General features: G+C 43.2%; 2 protein-coding genes across 3 annotated transcripts in view; one reads left to right on the top strand and one right to left on the bottom strand.

Annotated features, from left to right (window-relative positions):
• The window catches only part of Ptprr (protein tyrosine phosphatase receptor type R), a 225366-nt gene that overhangs the window by 141814 nt on the left and 62952 nt on the right, over nucleotides 1–20600 (bottom strand). The gene's annotated exons all lie outside the window — the stretch shown is intronic.
• LOC127212798 (transcription initiation factor TFIID subunit 7-like) lies at nucleotides 977–2128 on the top strand. 2 transcript variants are annotated; one of them, XM_051172961.1, is made up of 2 exons: nucleotides 977–1655; nucleotides 1896–2128. In XM_051172961.1, the coding sequence occupies exons 1-2, from the start codon at nucleotides 977–979 to the stop codon at nucleotides 2126–2128; spliced, it is 912 nt and encodes a 303-aa protein (XP_051028918.1). The 2 variants fall into 2 exon arrangements, with proteins under 2 accessions (XP_051028918.1, XP_051028917.1); XM_051172960.1 differs by having other exon boundaries at nucleotides 977–2128.

The following is a 20600-nucleotide window of genomic DNA, read 5'->3' as shown; positions in this document are numbered from 1 at the left end:
TTTAGTTTGGCATTTATAACTTAAACCATGATTAAGAATTTAAGGTCCCTACCGCTTTCCCCTACGTGTGGCCTTTGGAACCATGGGCGACAGTTTAGAGTGGGACATCTGTAGCACTGAGCCCAAGAGCCTCCTGACTTTCTATAAAATACCTGACAGGCTGAGACGGGGTTGGGCAGGGGTGGGGGTGGGGGCCATGGCGAAGATTCCAGTAGAATGCATGCATGCGGGCAGTCCCGGCCAAGCTAACGGCTCAAGGGGCAACCGTACACACGGTTTATCGTATAAAGCAACAACCAACAACAACAACGAAAACGCACACAGAAGGAAACCTAAGCAACCCTACGATAGCCGAGGGAGGGTCCCCCGCTAGGGACAAAAATAATCCGCGCTTTAAACGCTTCGGGTTTTCCTCGAAAGGGGCTCGCGACCGGAAGTGCCCGCTCGGCGCTTGGTGGCAGCCAGGGGAGGGGGCGGGGTGTCCCCCTTTTCGAAGTAATTTCCGGCCCACGTGCGGAAGCGCGTGTGTGCACTGCCTCGAGGCTCGCTGCCGTCCGGCCGTCAGACCGTTAAGCGGCTGCCAGAGGTGCGCGGAGGCCCGGAGGACCGCGGGGGGCGACTAGGGAGGCCGTGGAGGAGGACTGTGACGGAGGAGGCGTGAAGGAGGCGTGCTGAGGTACGTGGAGGCCGCGAGGCCGCCATCTCCGCCATCGCCGTGAGGTGACGTGAGGGGGCACCAGGTGGCCGCGGAAGCCTGCCGAGGTGTGAGGAAGCCTTTGGAGGCCAGAGGCCTGCCTGGCGGTGTGTGAGCACCCAGGGGCCAGACTTTGACGGGACATATTCGGGACAGAACCCCGCCCCGCCCCCGCCCTCGCGGAGCCAGCGCCCCCCGCCCCCCCACTTCTCCCGGGATCAGGTCGGCCCCAGGCCGCACAGCCTCACCGCAGAGCTGGCGCGAGTAGGCCAAAGCGCCAAGATGAGTAAAAGGCAAGAGGAGCCTTACGAAGTTGAGAACCAGTTCATACTGCGTCTGCCCCCGGAACAGGCCTCAGCCGTCAGGACCATTATGCGGTCCGGAAATGCCGCCATGAAAGATAAACTGAAAATTGACTTAAACCCCGATACGCGGCAGGCCGTCGTTCAGGTAGACAACGTTTCGCTGTCCGCCAGACTTGTCGATTTGCCTTGTGTCATTGGGAGCCTAAAGACTCACGACAGAAAAACTTTTTATAAAACAGCAGATATTTCCCAGATGCTTCTGTGCAGTGCCGAGGGTGACCCTCACCCGTCCCCAGAAGAACCGGCGGCTTCTGCGGCTGGTGCTACTGCAACGGCAAACAAAAGGGAAGCAGAGAAAAAATACATTTGGAAGCACGGCATTACCCCACCACTTAAGAATGTCAGAAAGAAACGGTTTCGGAAACCAACCAAAAAGCCCTCTGATACGAAGCAAAGTGACAAAAGCTGCAGTGGCTACATTAATTCCAAAGAGGTGGAAAACGAAGTGAGGAGACTGCTCCGTTCAGATATTGAAGCCATCAGCAGCCGATGGGAAATTGTTGTTGATGATGAAACCAAGGCAGAGGAGAGCCAAGTCTGTGTGCCAGGCCTTCCAGTGCCCTCCGAAATAGGCGGCCATCATATCTCATCAGAATGTGCTACGTCTCAGAGCACATTCCGTGAGTCCAGCAGTGATGATCAAGAGAAGAATGAGAATAAAGATGAGGAAGAGAAGGAGGAGGAAGATGGCGAGGGGGAAGAGGAGGAGGAAGATGATGATGATGATGACGAGGAGGAGGAAGAGAATGAGGAGAAGGAAGATAATGCTGAAGAAGATCTGGAAAGAGAGCTACAAGCCAAGTTTCTTGAGTTTAGCTTGTGCGAAGCTAATGAAGATTGCAATTCAATAATTCTGGGAATTCAGAAGCTTATTGATTACAAGGAAAAAAAGCTTCAAGAGATTCAGGGCAAAGCACGAAGACAGAAAGATCTCCTCAGAAAATTGGAAAACCTCACCCTCAAGAGTCACTTCCAGTCTGTTCTGGAACAGCTCACATTACAGGAGAAGCAGAAGTATGAGCAGATCATTTTTCTACAGGAGCAACTAAAATATTTTTTGAAGAAATAAGACTTTGAATCCATCATCCGGATTGAAGACTTGGTGAAGCTGTTTCCCTCCCGTTACCTTATCTTGAATTAACTTATTTTGTTTCTTTGATCATTTCACTAGTTGCAGTGTTTCAAGTCCTGTAGAAAAGGACAGTATAAAAATGTGATAATTTGAAGGTTCCCAATTGAACATGGGACTTGGTTTCTGTTGGTTAATTTGAGAATTCCATGTATTGGTTCTCTGTTAGTTGTGATTAATAAAGGGAGACAGTCTAGCTTATAAGGCCCTACAGCTAGTTTGCATATGTTTATACTGTTCAACTATTTGCTATAGCATAGAAAAAAAAAACATAAAATTTTCTATGTAGTGTCCCACACCTGTAATCTCAGCATTTGAGAAATTGAGGCAAGATGATTGATGAATTCAAGGCCAGTCTGGGCTACATAGCAGCTTCCAGGATGCACTGGTTTATATAGTTCTGCCACAAAACAAAGAATCGATAGTAGATTCTATTAAGGCAAAGGCTGCTTTCCAGCTCAGGGATTCTTTTCCTTTGTTCTTTGCTTGTGTGTAATTTATTTTTGTTAACTGGTTAGCAGTTGAAGCATAGATCTTCTCATTATTATTGTAAGTCTCTCTATCCTAGCCCTAGCAGACAAGATCAGGAAAGCCAGATGCCTGTAATGTCTATGAAGACTTCCTTAGCAATGCTGGGCTGTTAGGCAGTGTTGTTTTAAAGCTTTATAGTCTATGCTCTTTAAGCAAAAAGTAAATTCTTTTGAATAGAAATAAAAATCACTAAAGACTACTCTGTTGTATTGTTTTTATACATAGTAATGCTCAGTGGGCTGAAAAAACAGAGTGACAGTTGAAAATGCTTATTTCAAGAAATAGTGGAGTGTCCCACACAGTATAGAAACTATATCTCAGAAAGTACATTTGTCAGCAGCACTTGATACAGGCGCACAGGTGCGGATCTTACTATGTCACTCTAGTTACTAGGAACTGTTTATAATTGTCTGGATTTAATGACACACACTGCTTTATTCCCTACCAGAATGTAAATTTGTGTTGGAACATATGTGGAACACACGTGTGCACGTGCATGCGTGTGCATGCGCGCGCGTGCGCACGCGCATACACACACCAATGTTTCAAGAAACAGACAAGGGAGAAGTAAGAGAGGAGAGGAAGGTGTGAGGAGGGAGGGAGAAAAAAGAGACATTGCATAATACCAATAAAAGGCAAAGTAGATATTCTTGTGCTTTTAAGAAACTTCGAAGCCATTTAAAACCAGTCATAGAAAAATATTAAAATTTATAATCTGGAGAATTGATAATATGGAGAATGGGAGTTAAGATTTAAGGATTAGGAATCTATATTTTAAAATGATTTTAAGTTATAGTGGTTAATAGCTTTTTTTTCATTTTATGGAATGTTTTATCGAGATTCTATATCAAATCACCCCAGAAGTTACAGGTTGAATAAAATTGAAGGAATTCATTTTATTGGTAGCTTGTGAGATGGCACAGTGGATATAAAAGCCCTTCATGAACGAGCATGAAGACTGGAGCTCAAATCAAGGAGCCAGGTAAATTAGCCAGGTGTGGACCTATTACCTTCGCACTGTGGGGGCAAAATAAGAATTTTGAGGATTGTTAACTGAAAACCTGCTTGAGCAAGTTCAGTGATAGAGCTTGCTTCAAGGGTAATGTTGAGAGTGATAGTGCTTCTCTGGCTTCTAGCCATGCACGTGGGCACACACCTATGTACATGTGTGAGCATTTATTACAACACGTCCAGCACACACAAATTTCAGAAAAAGTGTTACATTAAATTACAGGAAGTCAAAAGACAATTTTTTTCATTATTAAAAAAGACAGTCATCTCTCTAGCCCAGTTTGACCTCAAACTCACAAGATCAGCCTTTTAAGTTCTGGGATTATGCCTGAAACAACAGTTTGGGGTGTCGTTTTTCTACTTCTTAGTGGGAAAGGTGCTCATTTAAGCTTATAACTTGATTTGATTGTACAAATAGATATTTAGCAAGTATGCCTGTATTGGACACTTACAATGAAGTATGAACTCCAACGTCAAGGAGGCTGCTAGTAATGACATTAACCATACTAGTCAGATTATGTATATATAGGTTTTTATTTTTTATCTTAATTATGTGTCTATGTGTAGATATACACATACAGGTACCTGAGAAGTGGTAATCACTGGCCTGGAGCTAGAGCTACAGATGATTGTGAGCTGTTGGACATACATGTAGGGAACAGAGCTAGGGTCCTCTTCAAGAGCAGTGCATGCTTTTAACAACTGAGCTCTTGTCTCCTTTTAAAAGTATATTTGGGATCACAGGTAGAGTCAAATTAGCATAACACAGCTTATTAGCTATGAATTGAGGGGTTTCTGGGAAACATCAAGTGTCACTTCAATCTTAAATTTGTTTTATCTTGCCTGCGATTACTGTTACAGAATCCAAGATCTTGTAAGATGCAAACACTGTCCTCATGTGGGAGCAGGGGACTATTTATGTAGTTCTACATATGTATAATGTTTAGAAGAGGCTTTTTAAAGAAAAGGCAGTTGGAGAAGGAGAGGTGCAATTAAGAAATGGAATGGAAAAACTATGGAGCCCTGGAATAAACAAATGTGGAGGCTATGAAAAGAGAGGTGCTTAAGAACACTCATTAGCTCTTATTGATCTACTTTTGATAATTCGTATTAGTACAGTGGCATTAGCAGTATAATAATAATAATAATAATAATAATAATAATAATAATAAACAATAATAATAAATAACAACAACAGCAATAATAATAATGTATACTGCCTGTGTTGTGGGTCAAGTTAAAGCTATTTTCTGAATTAAGCATAAAGTGCATCTCCCAGTTTGGGCAATCTAAGTTTGTGGAGTATAAACAAACTGTTTTGAAAGTGGTGTGTGTGTGTGCGTGCATGTGTGCATGCGTGCATGTGTGTGTGTGTGTGTGTGTGTGGTCTCATAATTCAGAAGGGCTTAGAATTCAGGCTGACATTGATGAATTCATGGAACTCTCTGCTTAGCCTCCCAAGAGCTGGGATTATAATTGTGAGCCACAAGCTCTGGTTACTTTTTAAAATTTTAAACAATGATTTTAAGTAGATATTTATGTCAAGCATTAATAATATTAAAAGATTTAAATGATATGGAATAAATGCCAAAGCTTTAAGGGAGTCAAACTGTCTGCAACTGCAACTTTGTAGGAATATTTTTAATATATGTATCAACAATAGTGATTCACACCTATAACTTATTTTTTCTTTATTCTCTCATACAGTACATTCCAACTGCAGTCTCCCCTCCTCTCTTTCCCCTTCCCGAGTCCCCTCCCCACCTCCCCTTCCCCTCAGGTCCACTGCTTCTCTGTTTCCCTTCAGAATAGAGCAGGGTTCCCATGGATATCAGCCAAACATGGTATCAACAAGACTAGCACAGATCCACAGGCCAAGTCTAGATGAAGCAGCCCAGGCAAGAGTCAGAGGCACTCCCACTCCCTCTCCCACTGTTAGGAGTCTCACAAACACCCCAAACTGAAAAACCACAACATTTGTGCAGAAGGCTTACCACCAACCCATCCAAGTTCCTTGATTGCAGCTTTAGTCACTGCGAGCCCCTATGAGCCCTGCTTAGCTGATTCTGTGTGATTTAAACTATTTAAATGACCTGCTTAAGGTCACTATTAGAAAGCAGTCTGTTTTGTCACTGTAGGATGTAATAATGTTCATTAAGCTGAGGAAACTGAACGCCGAGAAGGAATCTTTGACATTTTAAAAAATTCTTCGGGAATTGTATCCAATGATGCATTTTGATCTTATTCATCTTCCACTTCTCCCACATTCACTCTCTTTCAGCTTCATGTGTGCATGGGTTTTATATCTTATTAAATCCAATTTGTGCTGCCCACATACTCATGGGTGTGGAGCCTTCCACAGGAGCATAGTTGACCCACCAGGACCCACACCTTAAAAGAAAACTGGAATTCCTTCCTGTAGAATGCATCAATTGTCAATAGCTTCTCAACTAGTATTAGGAGTTTGTAAGCCTCCCAACTTCCAAACTGAAATTTTGATTGACTTAATCTTGTGCAAGTCAACTACATCTGAACTCATGAGTGCAGTGGTCCTGTAATGCCCAGGAGACTTTGTGTCACTTTAGCCCAATGTCTGGTTCTTGTAATCTTTCTGACCTGCCCCTCTTCTGTGATAATTGTTGAGCCTTTTGTAGAGAGGTTGTGATAGATGGCCAATAGATGTGATTTGTGGTGATGACTGTACAGACACTTATTCTCTGTGCTTTGACAAGTTGTGAGAAACTTCTTTGATGAGATTTGAGAGCTGCACTAATCAATGGGTATAGAGATATTGCTTTAGAGAGTAGTTTGATACCAACTAGTAGTAGCAGTTTTACCCTTGGGGCCTATGAATGTTCCAATTGTGGATCTTGGCCAGATTCACAATAGTAGGTGTTTCTTGAGGAACAAGTCTTAAAACCAATCAGAAAGTCATTGGTTGGTTACCCCTATGACATCTGTGGCATTATTCTACCCATGAATATAATTTGCCATATGGTCATTATTGTAGCTAACAGGATTTAGAGCTAGGTAATACTGTTATTGATTGTTTTCTACCATCAGCCTGCATTGTACCTTTTGGTACCATCAAAGTTAGCCATCATGGAGGAAGCTTCCTGGTCAGTACCAACTTGGTTTCATCTTGACCAAACTTATGAATGCTCTTTCAATTAGATTTCCTCTCTGGGTGTTATCTTCAGCCTTCCAAGTCAAAGTTTTACAAGAAGTTTATGATGTTGATTTAGAGAAGCTTCTCCATCTTGGGTGTCTGTCTAATCACCTTCTGTACCTGATCAAGTTCTTCATGTTCCACCCCTGGTGTCTATATAGTTAGTGTCTTAGAATTTCTATTTTGTGCAGAGATACCATGGCCATGGCAACTCTTATAAAGGAAAACATTCGAATGGGGCTGGCTTTCAGTTACAGTGGAAAGCATGGTGGCATGCAGACAGTCCTGGTCCTGGAGAGGGAGCTGAGAGTTCTACATCTGGACAGGCAGCAAACAGGAAGAGAGTGTGAGCCACTGGACCTGGCTTGAGCTTCTGAAACATCAAAGCCCAACCCCAGTGACACACTTCCTCCAACAAGGCCACACCTACTCCAATAAGGCCACACCTACTCCAACAAGCCCACGCCTACTCCAATAAGGCCACATCTTCAATAGCGTCACTCTCTATGAGCCTATGTGGGCCATTTTCATTCAAACCACTATCGTCTGCTTTTAACAAGAATCCTTGTAAGTCAGTGTAGCAATACTCCAACAGATAATTACGCTTGATGTCTTATCTTTGTCACTTTCTAGACCATCACTCTGCAATTGTTCTGTTGTCCTTAGAGTTGAGATTGATCTATCAACAGTTCTAATACCTATGCAGTTGTCCTATATAAAGTCCTCACAGTTCCTACAATTGTTACAGTTTCTTTCTTTACCATCCAAAGTAAATGTCACTGGATGGGAAAATTACCAGGCAGTTGTCCATACAAGACTGTCTTCTTCAAAAAAGTGTTATATGTAAGAGAACTATTTGGCTATATTGTTTAGATAAATGCAAAGTATGCTTAAAACGGTCATTACTTCCAATAACTTGATGTGAGACAGTAATAGGTGTGACATGCTGAGAGCTGGCAGCAAGGTAGTCTGCGTGGAGCCTAATCCTGGAGGGAAAGCAATAAGGATGAAGAACGCAGATATTGACATGTCTGGTTTATGTGGCTAACATGCAGGGCTTCTAATACCAATAGAGGCAACCAACCCTAGAGGTTTAGGGAAGCTCCTGTAAAAATAAGTATCATTCAGCGCCAGGATATACAAGGCTGTGGCATCCAAGAATTGAAAGAAACAAGGGAAGGCTGCATTTAACAGCTGACGTTTTAGCATAACCCCCAAATAGAGAAAACAGAAAATGACTGAAAATATAGACCAACTGTAGTTATCAACTGGAGTCCCTAAAAATGTGTGGTAAAGACACTAAAGGTTTATGCATATATAAAAAAAGGGAGTTAAGTTTGCAAAACATGTTAAAAAAAAAAAAAAAGATAATGCTTCTTTGTGACAGAAACAAACAACCTACTCTGCCAAGAGGAAGACAAGTGGAAATTAATGTCAGAACCCAGGCTTAATTCTTTCTCTGATTCAAAAAAAACCCTGAATTTTTATGTTCATGAAAAACATGTGTCCTGCACTGTAGAAGCTGAGCCAATTATTGGTTTATTCATAATTTTATGTCTCTGGTACCAGACACTGTGCGGGGAAGCAGCCAAGGGCCAAGCAAAAGGTGCCAGAATTCTGCATGCAATTAGATGGCAAGCCGAGGAGGCCGCCTGCCTCCCAGTTCACATATAAACAACTCCTCCCACCTTCCAGACAGGCACTGAATGAGTACAGAGGAAGGAAACTAACTGAATCCATCTGTGACTAGGAAGGCAGGATTTTCAATAAATGCTCCCCAAAGAAAGCATTTTAAAATGCTCTTTTGACCATTTTCAAAAGGCACAGACTTTATGTGCCTATGAATGAAGTGTCCTCTCATCTCATAATCCATCAGTCCTGTGAAGTTTTGTGTTAATACAATTAATGCCATGGGGCCTGCCTGGCATGGTAGAATATGTCTGCAATCTAAGCACTGGGAAGGCTGATAAGAACTGTAAATTTGATGTATTTTTAGCTGTTAATTTGATTCATTTTGAGCATGTGTGTGTCTCTCTGTGTGTGTGTGTATGCACTCATGCAATCGTGTAGTTAATCTTTGAGCATGTGTGGTGTGTGTGTGTGTGTGTGTGTGTGTGTGTGTGTGTGTGTGTGTGTGTGTGCAGTCATGCAAGTGTGTAGGTAATCTTTGGGTATTCCCCTAAGGCTCAGTTCAAAAACTAAAACAAAACCAAATATTTGTGGACTTAAACATTTCTTTCTCTTAAGCTTTCACTTTGCACTCCTCACTAGCAACACAAAGCTCACACATATGTGTACACACCCACATATGCACAATTATCACTTTGTGAAACTCATAGAAAATACTATGTACCTCTGCAGAGGTCACCTACCCCCACTTTAATTTTTTAAGAATACTGTCTCATGTAGCTCACACTGGCCTCAACTCACTACACAGCAAAGGACGGCTTTAGCCTCCTGATGAGCCTGCCTCCACCTCCCGAGTGCTGGGATTACAGCTGAGAGCCGTTATACTCTTCAGAAGTTTTAGACTGCCTTTTAGTTAAGCTTGAGAAAGAATAGAAGAGAGGGGTATTGATAGAATTGAATATTGTTATTATGCACAATTATATTTTATGCATGCAATTATAAAGATGGAAGAAATGATGCAAGGTACCTGGAGTACATTTTTGCCTAAGGCAAGACAGAACAGTGAAGGGGTGACTAGCAGAAAAACTACTTGGCATTAACCTCAGAGCCAGAGGCTAAATTATCAACTCTTCCTCTATATTTCTATCATGCCCCACACTTTATATGACTATTGCTATATTACTATTTTTACAGCTTGCACCAATTACCTGCCTCTGTGCTAAGAACTTCAATTTCCTTCTTAGAGTGTACCTATAGTGTGGGGTGCAAGCATGACAGCGGCTCTCTCTGAGATTACGCAGCCAAGGGAGGTAGCTAGGGGATAGGTCCTTCCCCAGGGGAACACTCAGAGGTCTGAGATCAGAAGGCCAGGCCACTGTAAGACAGCTGTTCTTCTGCCTGGCCATGATCCAGCTGAAGTCCTCACTGAGTGAGCTTAGCTACAGAGTGGCAATGCTGGTGGCTGGCAAGGCCCTGTGGAGGGGAGATGCGGCAGAGGAAGCAGCACAGTGCGGGAAACGTGGTGGTGACACCGAGTCTCTCCTCAACCGGCATTCACAGAGTGCCTGGGTTGATCCTCTGCTCCAGACCATAAGTTCCCACAGCGAAGCAGCCTCTGGGTTTCTTCTGGGGTCTCACAGTAGTGTCCCTCCCTTTGTTCCCTCATAGCATTCAACGACCTGCATTGTAATTAATGAGCAGCCTTTCCTGCAGCATCTGAGTCCCAGGGCTTAACATATAGCAGTCATTCAACAGGTATTTTGTTTAACGAGAGGAATATACAATTTCTAGCATAATGCCTTGAGTGCTCAGAAAAGGTAAAGAGTCATTGAATGTTAAATTTTAGCACCTCCATTAAAAAGGGGGGAATCCCCAAATCTACTATGAAGGTTTAAGAACATAGTATCTGATTGTTTTAGAGAACATTCATCCACATGAAAACACCACCCATTTATATTTGAGCGAGGCCTACACAATACTTGGTTCACAAATGGATTAAGGTTTTCTTGAGGAACTTGGCCTCAGGAAGTCAGCTGGTCCTTGGAGAAGCACTGTTTGGCTGGAGATGTTAGCTTCTGGACCTTTCTAGTCTTTTAACTCAGTGTTGGAGAGCAAGGGCTGTTTGCAAATATTTGGCCAGGTGTCAGACCAGAGATGAAAAATGTTATCCTGTTAGGACCAAAGACAATTGTCACTTTCTGTTCTGACCATGAGTTTGTAGAATTAGTGATCACTGACATCATATGATGTTGGGGGGTTCTTCTGAGTGATCACTGACATCATATGATGTTGGGGGGTTCTTCTGGGCTATTTAACACATTTTTCTATATTTATCCCTCTTCGTAACCCCAGCAGGTGGGTAGTGTTTTTATTCTCCTTTATAGTGAAGTAAACTTGGTAAAAAAAAAATGAAGTAATTACCCACTGATCTCATCAGCGATGGGGGTGGGATTCCAAGCCAGACAGCTGGAGGGCACTCATCAGTCCCTGCAACTGCCATCCTGCACATGTGAAATGCTCCAACTCAGATGTCCACCAGAGATACAAGTTGGCCTCAAAGCACTTAGAGATCATCTTTTCTAGTCTGTCCTCGGCCCTCTGTTATGACTTGTTAATGCTGTATTGACATTACTGCCCCATTCACTCTTGGGCTCTACTGAAGAATCGCATACCTCTGCAAAGAAATCATGCACACAGTCTCTCTGGTGCTGTACTCCCATTGGATATTTTCCTCTAGAGGGCGGGGCAGTGTCCTTATCAGTTTTAATATCCATTGGCATCTAGCAGAGAAACTTGATGTAAAATAACCATGCAAAACATTGGCTGCTGTACCGTGATCAGCTTTCCGTTATTCCCATTGGTTTTGGAATGGGAACCATTTGAATATTCCTTATTTTAAAGTTAAGAATGTGTCCCTCAGCCTGGCATGGACCTCCTGGCCACACATGGCAGTGCACACCTTTGACCCCAGCACTAGGGAGGCAGGTACAGGCAGATCTCTGAATTCAAGGATAGCTTGGTCTACATAGGGAGACTTTGTCTCAGGGGGAAAAGAAAGAAAGAAAGAAAGAAAGAAAGAAAGAAAGAAAGAAAGAAAGAAAGAAAGAAAGAAAGGAAGGAAGGAAGGAAGAAAGAAAGAAGAATATAGATACATGAACTTTCTTCTCTTAAAGAAACTATTTATTATTTGGACTTTTCAACATTTTATTTTTATCTGCGACTTTATGAAATCCTGAATGAAGCTTTGCTCAAAAATGAGGAGAGAGGAGGTAGAGGGTGGGGTGAGGGGGCAAAGAAAGATGGGAAATTGTAGTAGGGTCAGAGGTTGTTGGTAACACCTCTCTGTCAATTAATCTGGAAATGGAACTGTGCTAATAAGGTGAGAGAGAAGGCGTGAAGTGCAAATGGAGTGGGGACAATGGGGAGGGTGGGAAGGAAGTGGGAAGCTGGTGTTCACACTCATCTCACACCCAGGGCAGGAGATAGTACAGCAAACCTGCGCTAATGAGCCCTGCTCTGTTGCCTGCTCCCAAGTCCTCTTCTTGAAACCCCTTTACACTTCTAATAACTCTTATAAAATGCTTTCCGCAAACTATAACCAGCTAAGAATATAGTCCTGTTATTCGCCATTAAGAATGCTGGGTGCAATTACAAGTAGAATGAAATGTTCTCTCTCCAAATAGTTCTGCTTTGCAATGTCTGTTCCGCTCTTTTTTTTTTTTTTTTTTTTCACCTGCACTCAGACTTGTCAGCCCTGTGTCTTGATTTTGGGTGGAAAAAGTGATGCCAGGAATACTCTGGAATAGGAGTAGCTACATAATACGGAATACATCAGCCCTTTGTCCCAGGTCATATTGGTCTCTTGCCTAATGCCCTTTGTTGACTCATCTGGGCCAGAAGGAAACCTCTAAACCTTGCCAACAACCTCAAGGACCTGTGCTCCCTGAAACTTACCTCCACTCTACTCTACTCCTGCCTTCCAATGTTATTATCCTACCTTCTATTCTGTGGACATGCCAGACTTATTCCTGCCTTGGAGTCTTTGCCATGCGCCCAGCCTCCACTATAAAATGTCCTGCTTGGAGCTCTCCGTGACAAGCTTCTTACGGCTCTGACATCTATCCCAACGCTGATTCCTCCTCCATTTCTTCTGCCGAAACTAGCATTGACTCGGATATAGTCCCTCTAACACTGCCTTCCTGACACTTATAACAATCTGTCATTATCTTATTCAAGTATTTAATTGTAGATTGTATGTGTTTTGCACCAGAAGAGAAGTTACAGAAGGGAAAAGTTTGTGTCTGTCTAGCTCCCAAAATATGGTGTCATGTAAGACACATAGTGACCTCATAAAGAGAAGGCATCTATCTTTGCTGCTGGGGTTAACACATCACGTCATCATACCACTTCCTGGTTCATGGAGAGCTGGCTTCCAATTGTAACCCCATGTAGCAAAAAGTTCAAGGGAACCTTTCTTTTTTCCTTTCTTAAAATAATTCATTCAGATTACATCCTGATTGTTATCCACTCACTTGTACCTTCCCTTTCCCCCTGCTTCCCTCTTTCCCCCTGTTCCCTTCCTCTTGGCCTGTGACAGAAGGGGATCTCCTCTCCCACCAGAACCTTTCTTATAAGGACACTTATCTCATTTACAATGACTCTGTACTCTTGGCCTACGGAGATTCCCGCCATCTGCATAGCATCACAATGAGGCATGGGTTTGAACGTATGGGTGGGTATGGGCATGATGCTAAGCAAATAAGGCGAGCCTTGTTTCCTTTGGTAACCACACGCAGTGTCGGACACAACATGCCTATGCGGTCAAGAGGCAGCTGTAGCTCAGCATCAGAACCTTGCTACTAAGCCCTCTTTTACTTCCGTATCTTCTTTTCTCCCTTGATTAGCCCCCTTCTCCTTTGAGCACTTCCGTTTTATTTATCTTTTTAGTCCTTCAATTCTAAAACTGATTAATATTACCTTATCAGAAAAACACGTCTCTATTCATAGGTCGTTTCTATATGAAATCCTTAGCCAAATCAGGCTTGTTTCTCAGTATGTATCATTTTTCACACAATACTGTAAGCAAAGTACTCCGTGGCATTTTCCACATCTTGGAAGAATGTGGTTAGTTTTCTGCATTTATTCAAACTCTGTAACATCTCCAAGTCTGTGGCAAATGCACAGACACATCTAAGGCAACACAACATATTTAATTTTTAAATTTTTTTTTTTTTAAACAGAGTTTCTCTGTGTATCCTTGGCTGTCCTGGACTCTCTTTGTAGACCAGGCTGGCCTCGAACTCACAGTCTGCCCCTGCTTCCCTGAGTGCTGGGATTACAGGCATGCACTACTGTGCTTCTAATTTTTTTTTTTTTAAATGAAATGATTCTAAACTAGATCACACTGTCAAGGAAGATTTCCTGGAAGGAAAAATGGTGAGGAATTCCACTTGATAGATAACGACAGTGAAGGACACACGGCTACAGGCTCCTCAGGCTATTGTGAGCCATTGTGTTTGTATGATGCTGAAACATCCATTAGTGTAACTTGGGGCTAAACGGATCTATTTGTATATTCTGGAATCAGAATTCCGTATGTTTTAGTGATCAGATCTAAGTTTGTTTCCTGCAGGCACTGCTTTTCAGAGATCACTGCTCCATATAATTGGGTGGAAGCAAGCGGTTCTGTTGAAATGTGTCTCCTTTGGAATGAGTAGTGTACGGGGAGTCGCATCAGGGGACCTAGGGCTCTCTTGCAAACCAAGCATCCAAGGAGCGCGTACCTGTTCATGTGAGCCTGTTAGTCAGCTGGGGTACAGGCTCAACATCGTAAGGGATCAGCTAGCTGAGCCTATGCTTCAGGCTTAAATAACTCAAATGGTTTTCTCCTTAGCGCTATGTTTAGTAGATACTTGAACATTAATTCTCCTATTTAGGTGTATGGAAGCACAGATGATTAATTGGTCAGTTTAAGGCTGCAGAGCTGAGCAGACAGCAAGCTGGACCTCAAGCTCCGAGAGCTGGTCTGCGCTCCTTGCTCACGTTCCTATTTTGATTCCCTTCCTAGGGAACATCTGTATTACCACAGAGTCACAGAGGACAAAACAAAACAAAAACAACAAGCAAACAACACACTCAGGGCAGCAGTGGGCTGAGAAAGGTTGGAATGGGAGATACAGTTGTACCTGTGTGTGATGTACAGTCAGGACAGGTTATATTGCATAACAGATTATTCGAAATGTACAGTAGCTTCAACATAAACATGTTTCACTCAGGAACACTATGTCCGTAGGGCTTCTGCTCACTGCAGTATCTGAGACCTCATCTGAGGAAGACTTTCTGCTGAAACGGTCCCCTTAGACAAGGTAAATAGTACAATTAGATCATCCTGGAGCCTAAAACATCTGCTTTAGAATGCCACCCCACAACCATATTTTAGAGACTAAAAGAAACCTCAAGTTTTCATCATCAGTATATAAAGAAGGCTATAGAACACTTGTGACCAGTGCCAGTCACCCCAGATCTTTTCACTGTCTCCTGAGCTGTAAAGCTCTGGGCACCTCTGAACCCCAGACATTGACACTAGTGCCTTAACTCCCAAAGCTATCAGCACTGATGTTTCTGCCAGAGGTTGTTGTCTGCCAGGGATGGAGTCTTTGTTGGAAGTTGCCCATAGGGCTCCTTAGTTTGCATTGAGCATTTAAATAACATACCTGGAGCAGTCAAAGCAAAGCAGCCATGAGGTAGTCATAGCCAGACACTAGTCCAGGCTGTATGAAGGTAGAGACCTCATCACATTGTTTGCCAGTGGACAGTAGTGCCTAGGAGGGCCTAGCAGAGCGACATATCTAATTCTGAGAGAAAATCATCTACTGCTCATTACTTTTAAAGACTTCTTCTGTTAGCTCTTTAAATAATCACAGAAATCCAAGTGAAGAAGAAGGTACCATTGCTATCTCTACTTCATAGAGAAAAAAAGCTGAAGTAGAGTGGTTGTGTAACTTCCTTGAGTTCATGGATGACCTCAGTGAGTAGAGACCCCTCCCTCCAAAGAAACCCACACTATTAACCTCATCACACCAAGTTATAAGCAAAGACTACCGACTGTATTTAGTGCTCATTTTCATTTGTGGATTTGGTGGTAGGAGCAAGGTTAAAAGCACTTTAGTGACATTGCCTCGCTATTTTGAACCCAATGTTCTTAATTTGCTAATAGTCATAGTCATCAGCCAATGGTCAAGCAGAATCCCAGTTAAGCTCTTCGAATATCCATTCTGTCATTTTCAATAAACAAGGACCAGGGCAGCCAAGGAAAGTGCAAGGGGACCCGCTGAGCCTGCAGGTGGAGAAGACACAATCACAGGCAGTCAGGGCTCAGTCTCTCTCCAGCTGGGAAGTGCCTGGCTTCACTCAGTGAGAAGCAGCAATCTTTTATTAAGGATGCTACAAAACAGAGTGGTCTGTGCATGGGTTACTATTTTCCCATTGGCTGGTGTTCTGAAGAGCTCACCTGGGAGGGCAGAAGGCAAGGTGCCATTTTAGGCCTGCCCTTTGGCTTACCTTCATGTTGTCACATGAGCCTTATCACTTCCTAAGAAAGCCTTCCAGCCCTTTATAGCCACCGACTCACCCACATTGCTCCCAGATAGCCTGGTCTCTCTTCAGGTCAGGAAGGTTGCCACTGCCTCGCTTCTCCTTAGAGCATCCTAATTATGTTAAAGCCTGGGGCTGACTGCCCTCACATAACACTGGTCAGTTTTAACATCCATGTTCCAGAACAAAAAGCCCTCTCTCTCTGAAGTTTAGATTTCTCCTCTAAGACCTAAGTAAATACAAACTTATCCCACCAAATCTGTTCTTCCCGATACTTAGAACAGTTCAGAAGATTAGGATCGGATATCAGATTTGTGACCCCTGTGAAAGGGGTGGCGACCCACAGGCTGAGAGCCACTGTGCTAGACTCAGAGCATGACGCACTTCGCTGTAACCACTTACCTCATGTCCCTGCTAGTGCATCTGGCACATGCACTGATGTGTAACCTCCCTTTATTCTGTGGTAGAGTTCACGTGGCCCTTTCCACAGCGGTGAGTGTGATTCACGGTAACCTGAATCTGGGTTCCGGGAGCACAGTCACTAATAATTGGCTCAGAATAAATGGTCTATTATTCTTTTTTTTTTTTTTTTTTTGCCTTGACCATTCAAAATTCAGTTTAAAAAATTATACAATATTCAGATTTAAAACATTACATCAGACCTTAAGGTATTTTGGCAAGAAGAGAATGCAGGCAGAAGGAGCTTGAAAAGAGCCCTTTGGAGACATACAAATCACCAAATCTGACAGAGTCGCGTGTGCACAAGGGGAATATTGAGAAATGGGACTCGAAAGCCCTGCCCCCTGCTTTACCTGTATGTGGCGTGACGTCATTTAAGGATCCAAGCTGATGTGGTGGACTTAGAGTTTCTTTTGTATTTGAGTGGCGAGAAGGCGGGTCAAGGAGGAGAAAAGGGGCGAAGGAGGAGTGGGCCACTACAGGCTCTGCGACACACCGGGACGGAGCAAAGTGGGAGGGCAGCAGCCAGGATGCAGGGATGGAGTCGGTGTGGTGGTGAGGACAAGGAAGGCACAGAAGTTGTCCTCCGGGCTTGTGAGCTGGAAAAATGTGTGGACTGTGGCTCCAGTTGTTTCCTAACACCATACGTGCAGGAGCAGGGACAGGTAGGGTGGGCCGATGGGCAGGGAAGGTGGTGGGTGGGTCCTGTTGTGCATTGTTTTGTGACACATCTGGGTAGACTGGAGACAACTTCTTGGGACATCTACGTGTAAAGATGGTACAGCCGTGGGAAGACGGGGAGAGGAGAAGCAGCCTGAGAACAGGTGGTGGGGATGGACCATTTATAGGGAGAGCAGAGATGGCTTCTGGGACTTCTGAATTCTGTCACTGAACACCCCAGAGTCAAACTCCATCCCTAGTCTCCATACACAGGACAAAACGATGCAACCCTCACCCATGCTGTGCACTGATTGGGTAGCTAAGGTGACAAGTGGCTGGCTCTTGCGGGGATGAATCAACCCCTGCAAGAACTACATGCCCATCTATTATAGTCCCTGAAGGTCCCCAGGCAGCATATACCAAATACAATAAGAAATTTTGGCTTTTAGGCCTGCTCGTTTCTTCCTATGCAGTTTTTTGTTGTTTGCTTTTTTTTTTTTTTTTTTTTTTTTGGTCAAGGAGCAGCTGCAGTTCAGCATTTTCTCCTACTTAGAAAAGGGCACACAGTGATTTTTGCCTTTGACTCCATCAGCAGGCTTTCTAGAGTCCAGCAGTTATTGACGGCAGAGTCAGCCGGAATCATTTAGAAAGCAGAGACCCAGCCTCTTGTCACAGATAATGTTTGCTCTTAGCACCGTGGTCTGAGACACCTCTGTTATCCAGACTCCCTTGATTGGCTTTGGAACATGGTGATCATAAACGTTTTTGAAACAATTCCGGAGATTCATTCACATTTTGCTTATGTAATCCTAGGGGTAATTATTTCACTAATAAATCTTCGAGGGGGAAAATCGCACTGTTACTCTTAGATGTACTGCTTCCTACACTATACACCGAGCATCTGGATCAGCCGACTTTCTAGCTAGATAATATTTCTCTACTTTCTCTTATTGGGAGTCGTTGATGCTTAGAGTAGCAGTGCAGTCAAGCAAGCAGGATGCACTGAAGGGCTGATGAGAAGAGGATTGCCTTCAGTTGGAAATGAGGTCAACGTTAGGCTTTTCTATTTCTTGTTTCTAGTCCTGGGGACTGATCTTAGAGTCTGATGCAGGTTAGGCAAGAGCTCTGCTTCCACCCTCCTTCCTGTGGCCTTATTTTGAGGCAGAGTTCCACTCTATGTCTCGGAGAAGCCTTGAACTTTGATCATCTTGTCTCAGCCTCCAGAATATATGGGATTATGGGCTTGCACTGCAGGCCATGGCTGCAACTTCCCTTGTCTCAGTTCATCTGGCTCCCTTAAAGAGGTTTCTACATCTCGCCAAGATGGACTTGATCATCTGTAAAAGTGGAGAGTCTGGGCTCCCTTCTGCTTCTGAGAAACACTTCCTAGAACTTACCAGATTGAAGGATGACATGAGGGTGAAAGGAGTCAGGAAGAAGTTAAGAGTCTTTGGCTTCTGATCCTTTTTTCTTTCACACTGATTTTTGTGATTAAAGTAGATTTACATAAAGGACAATTATAAATTGCTACCTAGAATGATAAGCTAATGCTTATCCATAATTAAAATGTAGTCATTGGTGACTCACACACAAGGGCTGCTACGAAGTTGTAGGATGGTGTGATTGTGTCATTGTTCACGACTGGTCCTACAGTTTAGCTGATAACTGAAAGTGGCCACGCAGAACAAGAGACTGCCCAAATACCTACGAGGTGGGGAGAAAGGAGGAAGCTGTGTATTCACTGTTTTACTGACTGATGGTCAACTTCCCCATTTGTGCACTCAACCCTGATTGGAAACTGAGTCCCTTTGTGACGTACATAAAGTAATTACTTCTCCACCGGCGTTCTCTGGGAACCAACCCGAAATGTCAAACTCTAATGTTTGGCCTCCACCAAACATGAGAAAAGTAAAACCTTAACTTACATTTTCCTGTAAATTTCCTCCCACAAATGGCCTAGTGAATATGTAATTTAAGTAATTTGATGCTTGTTCATAAATATACATGGGTCAGGTAAGCACAAACTGTTTCCTTTTTCTTTTCTTGTCTTTAGCATATTTATTTAGTTAACTCAGTGGCCCAGTAAAGTCAGCTACCATCTTTGCAGGGGCGTTCTGGTTAACAAAATCCCACTTCTTTTTACAAAGTCCTCCCAACACCTACCTCTTCCCCTCTTTCCTCTTTTACCCTTCAAGTTCATGTCGGTGTTTTTTCCTCTCCTATTTGAAGGCTTTTGCACTACACTGGTTGTCCTGTCCCAGCCTCTTCTGGATCACATTATAATCAGTTTAGAGTAAAGTTAAAGACCCTAGCAAGACCAGCAGTACCCATGCGGTGCACCCCTCCCTTCGTTCACCCTGCTCTCTTGGCTCTCTTCAGTGGCCTTTAATGTCTTCAGCCCACACTGTGCAAGCACATGTCTTGATGCCTCGAGACCTCTGTACATGCTTGCCCTGATATGCTTTCTGTTGCTGTGATAAATAGCATGGGCAAAACTAACTTGGAGGGGTGTTATTTTGTTTTACATGTTATGGTCTGTGGTAGAGAGAAGACAAGGCAGGAACTCGAAACAGAAACCGTGGAGGAATGCTGCTTACTGCACTGCTCCCACTGACTTGCCCAGCTAGCCTTTTAAGTATCAATATATTTTATAAATATAGCGAGGCCCACCTGCATCCTGTTGTACTGCCCACAGTGGGCTGGGCTCTCTTAGAACAATGCCCCACAGACAGACCGGTCTGTGGAGACAATTGCTCCAGTGAGGTTCTCTCTTCCCTGATGTGTCAAGTTGCTTCACAGCCAAGATTACCTGTAGCAAGGCTGGTTTTTTCAATTTGAAGTCTCTCCCATTTCCACTATCTACCTGGCTAACTCTTACTCACTTTTCATATTCTAATTTTCAGTTACTTTATCAGGGGGACGTATTTTAATCTCTTACAGTGGTTTGTGTTTCTCAGTTATATACTTATAATGCATGAATTTCCAGTGTGCCTGCCTATTTACCATTCTGATCTCAACCATGCATATGTCTAAACGTTTTGAATTGAATGAATAATGAATATTTCCTTTAGCATTTATCTAGCCAATTATATACACAATAACTATTATGTATTATCAATAGACTCCTCTCTAAAGAAATAAAGATCTACTTTTAAAATATTTATCTTTTTTGTTTTTTATTTATTTAATTAATTTATTCAGATTACATCTCAATTGTTTTCCCCTCACTTGTATCCACCTGTTCCTCCCTCCCTCCCGCTTTCACCCTATTCCCCTCCCCTAGGTCTGTGACCGAGGGGGACCTCCTTCCCCATTATATGGCCATAGGCTATCTATCAAGTCTCATCTTATTTCTAAGGT

The sequence above is a fragment of the Acomys russatus genome, chromosome 31, assembly GCF_903995435.1.
Source record: "Acomys russatus chromosome 31, mAcoRus1.1, whole genome shotgun sequence".
In the NCBI taxonomy this organism is placed as follows: Eukaryota; Metazoa; Chordata; class Mammalia; order Rodentia; family Muridae; genus Acomys; species Acomys russatus.
Note: the sequence above shows the minus strand (reverse complement) of the source record. Positions and strands in the feature narration are given on the sequence as shown.

Bases quoted from the DNA above. Each gene is read 5' to 3' on its own strand.
- LOC127212798 (XM_051172960.1), top strand. From the start codon at position 977: ATGAGTAAAAGGCAAGAGGAGCCTTACGAAGTTGAGAACCAGTTCATA.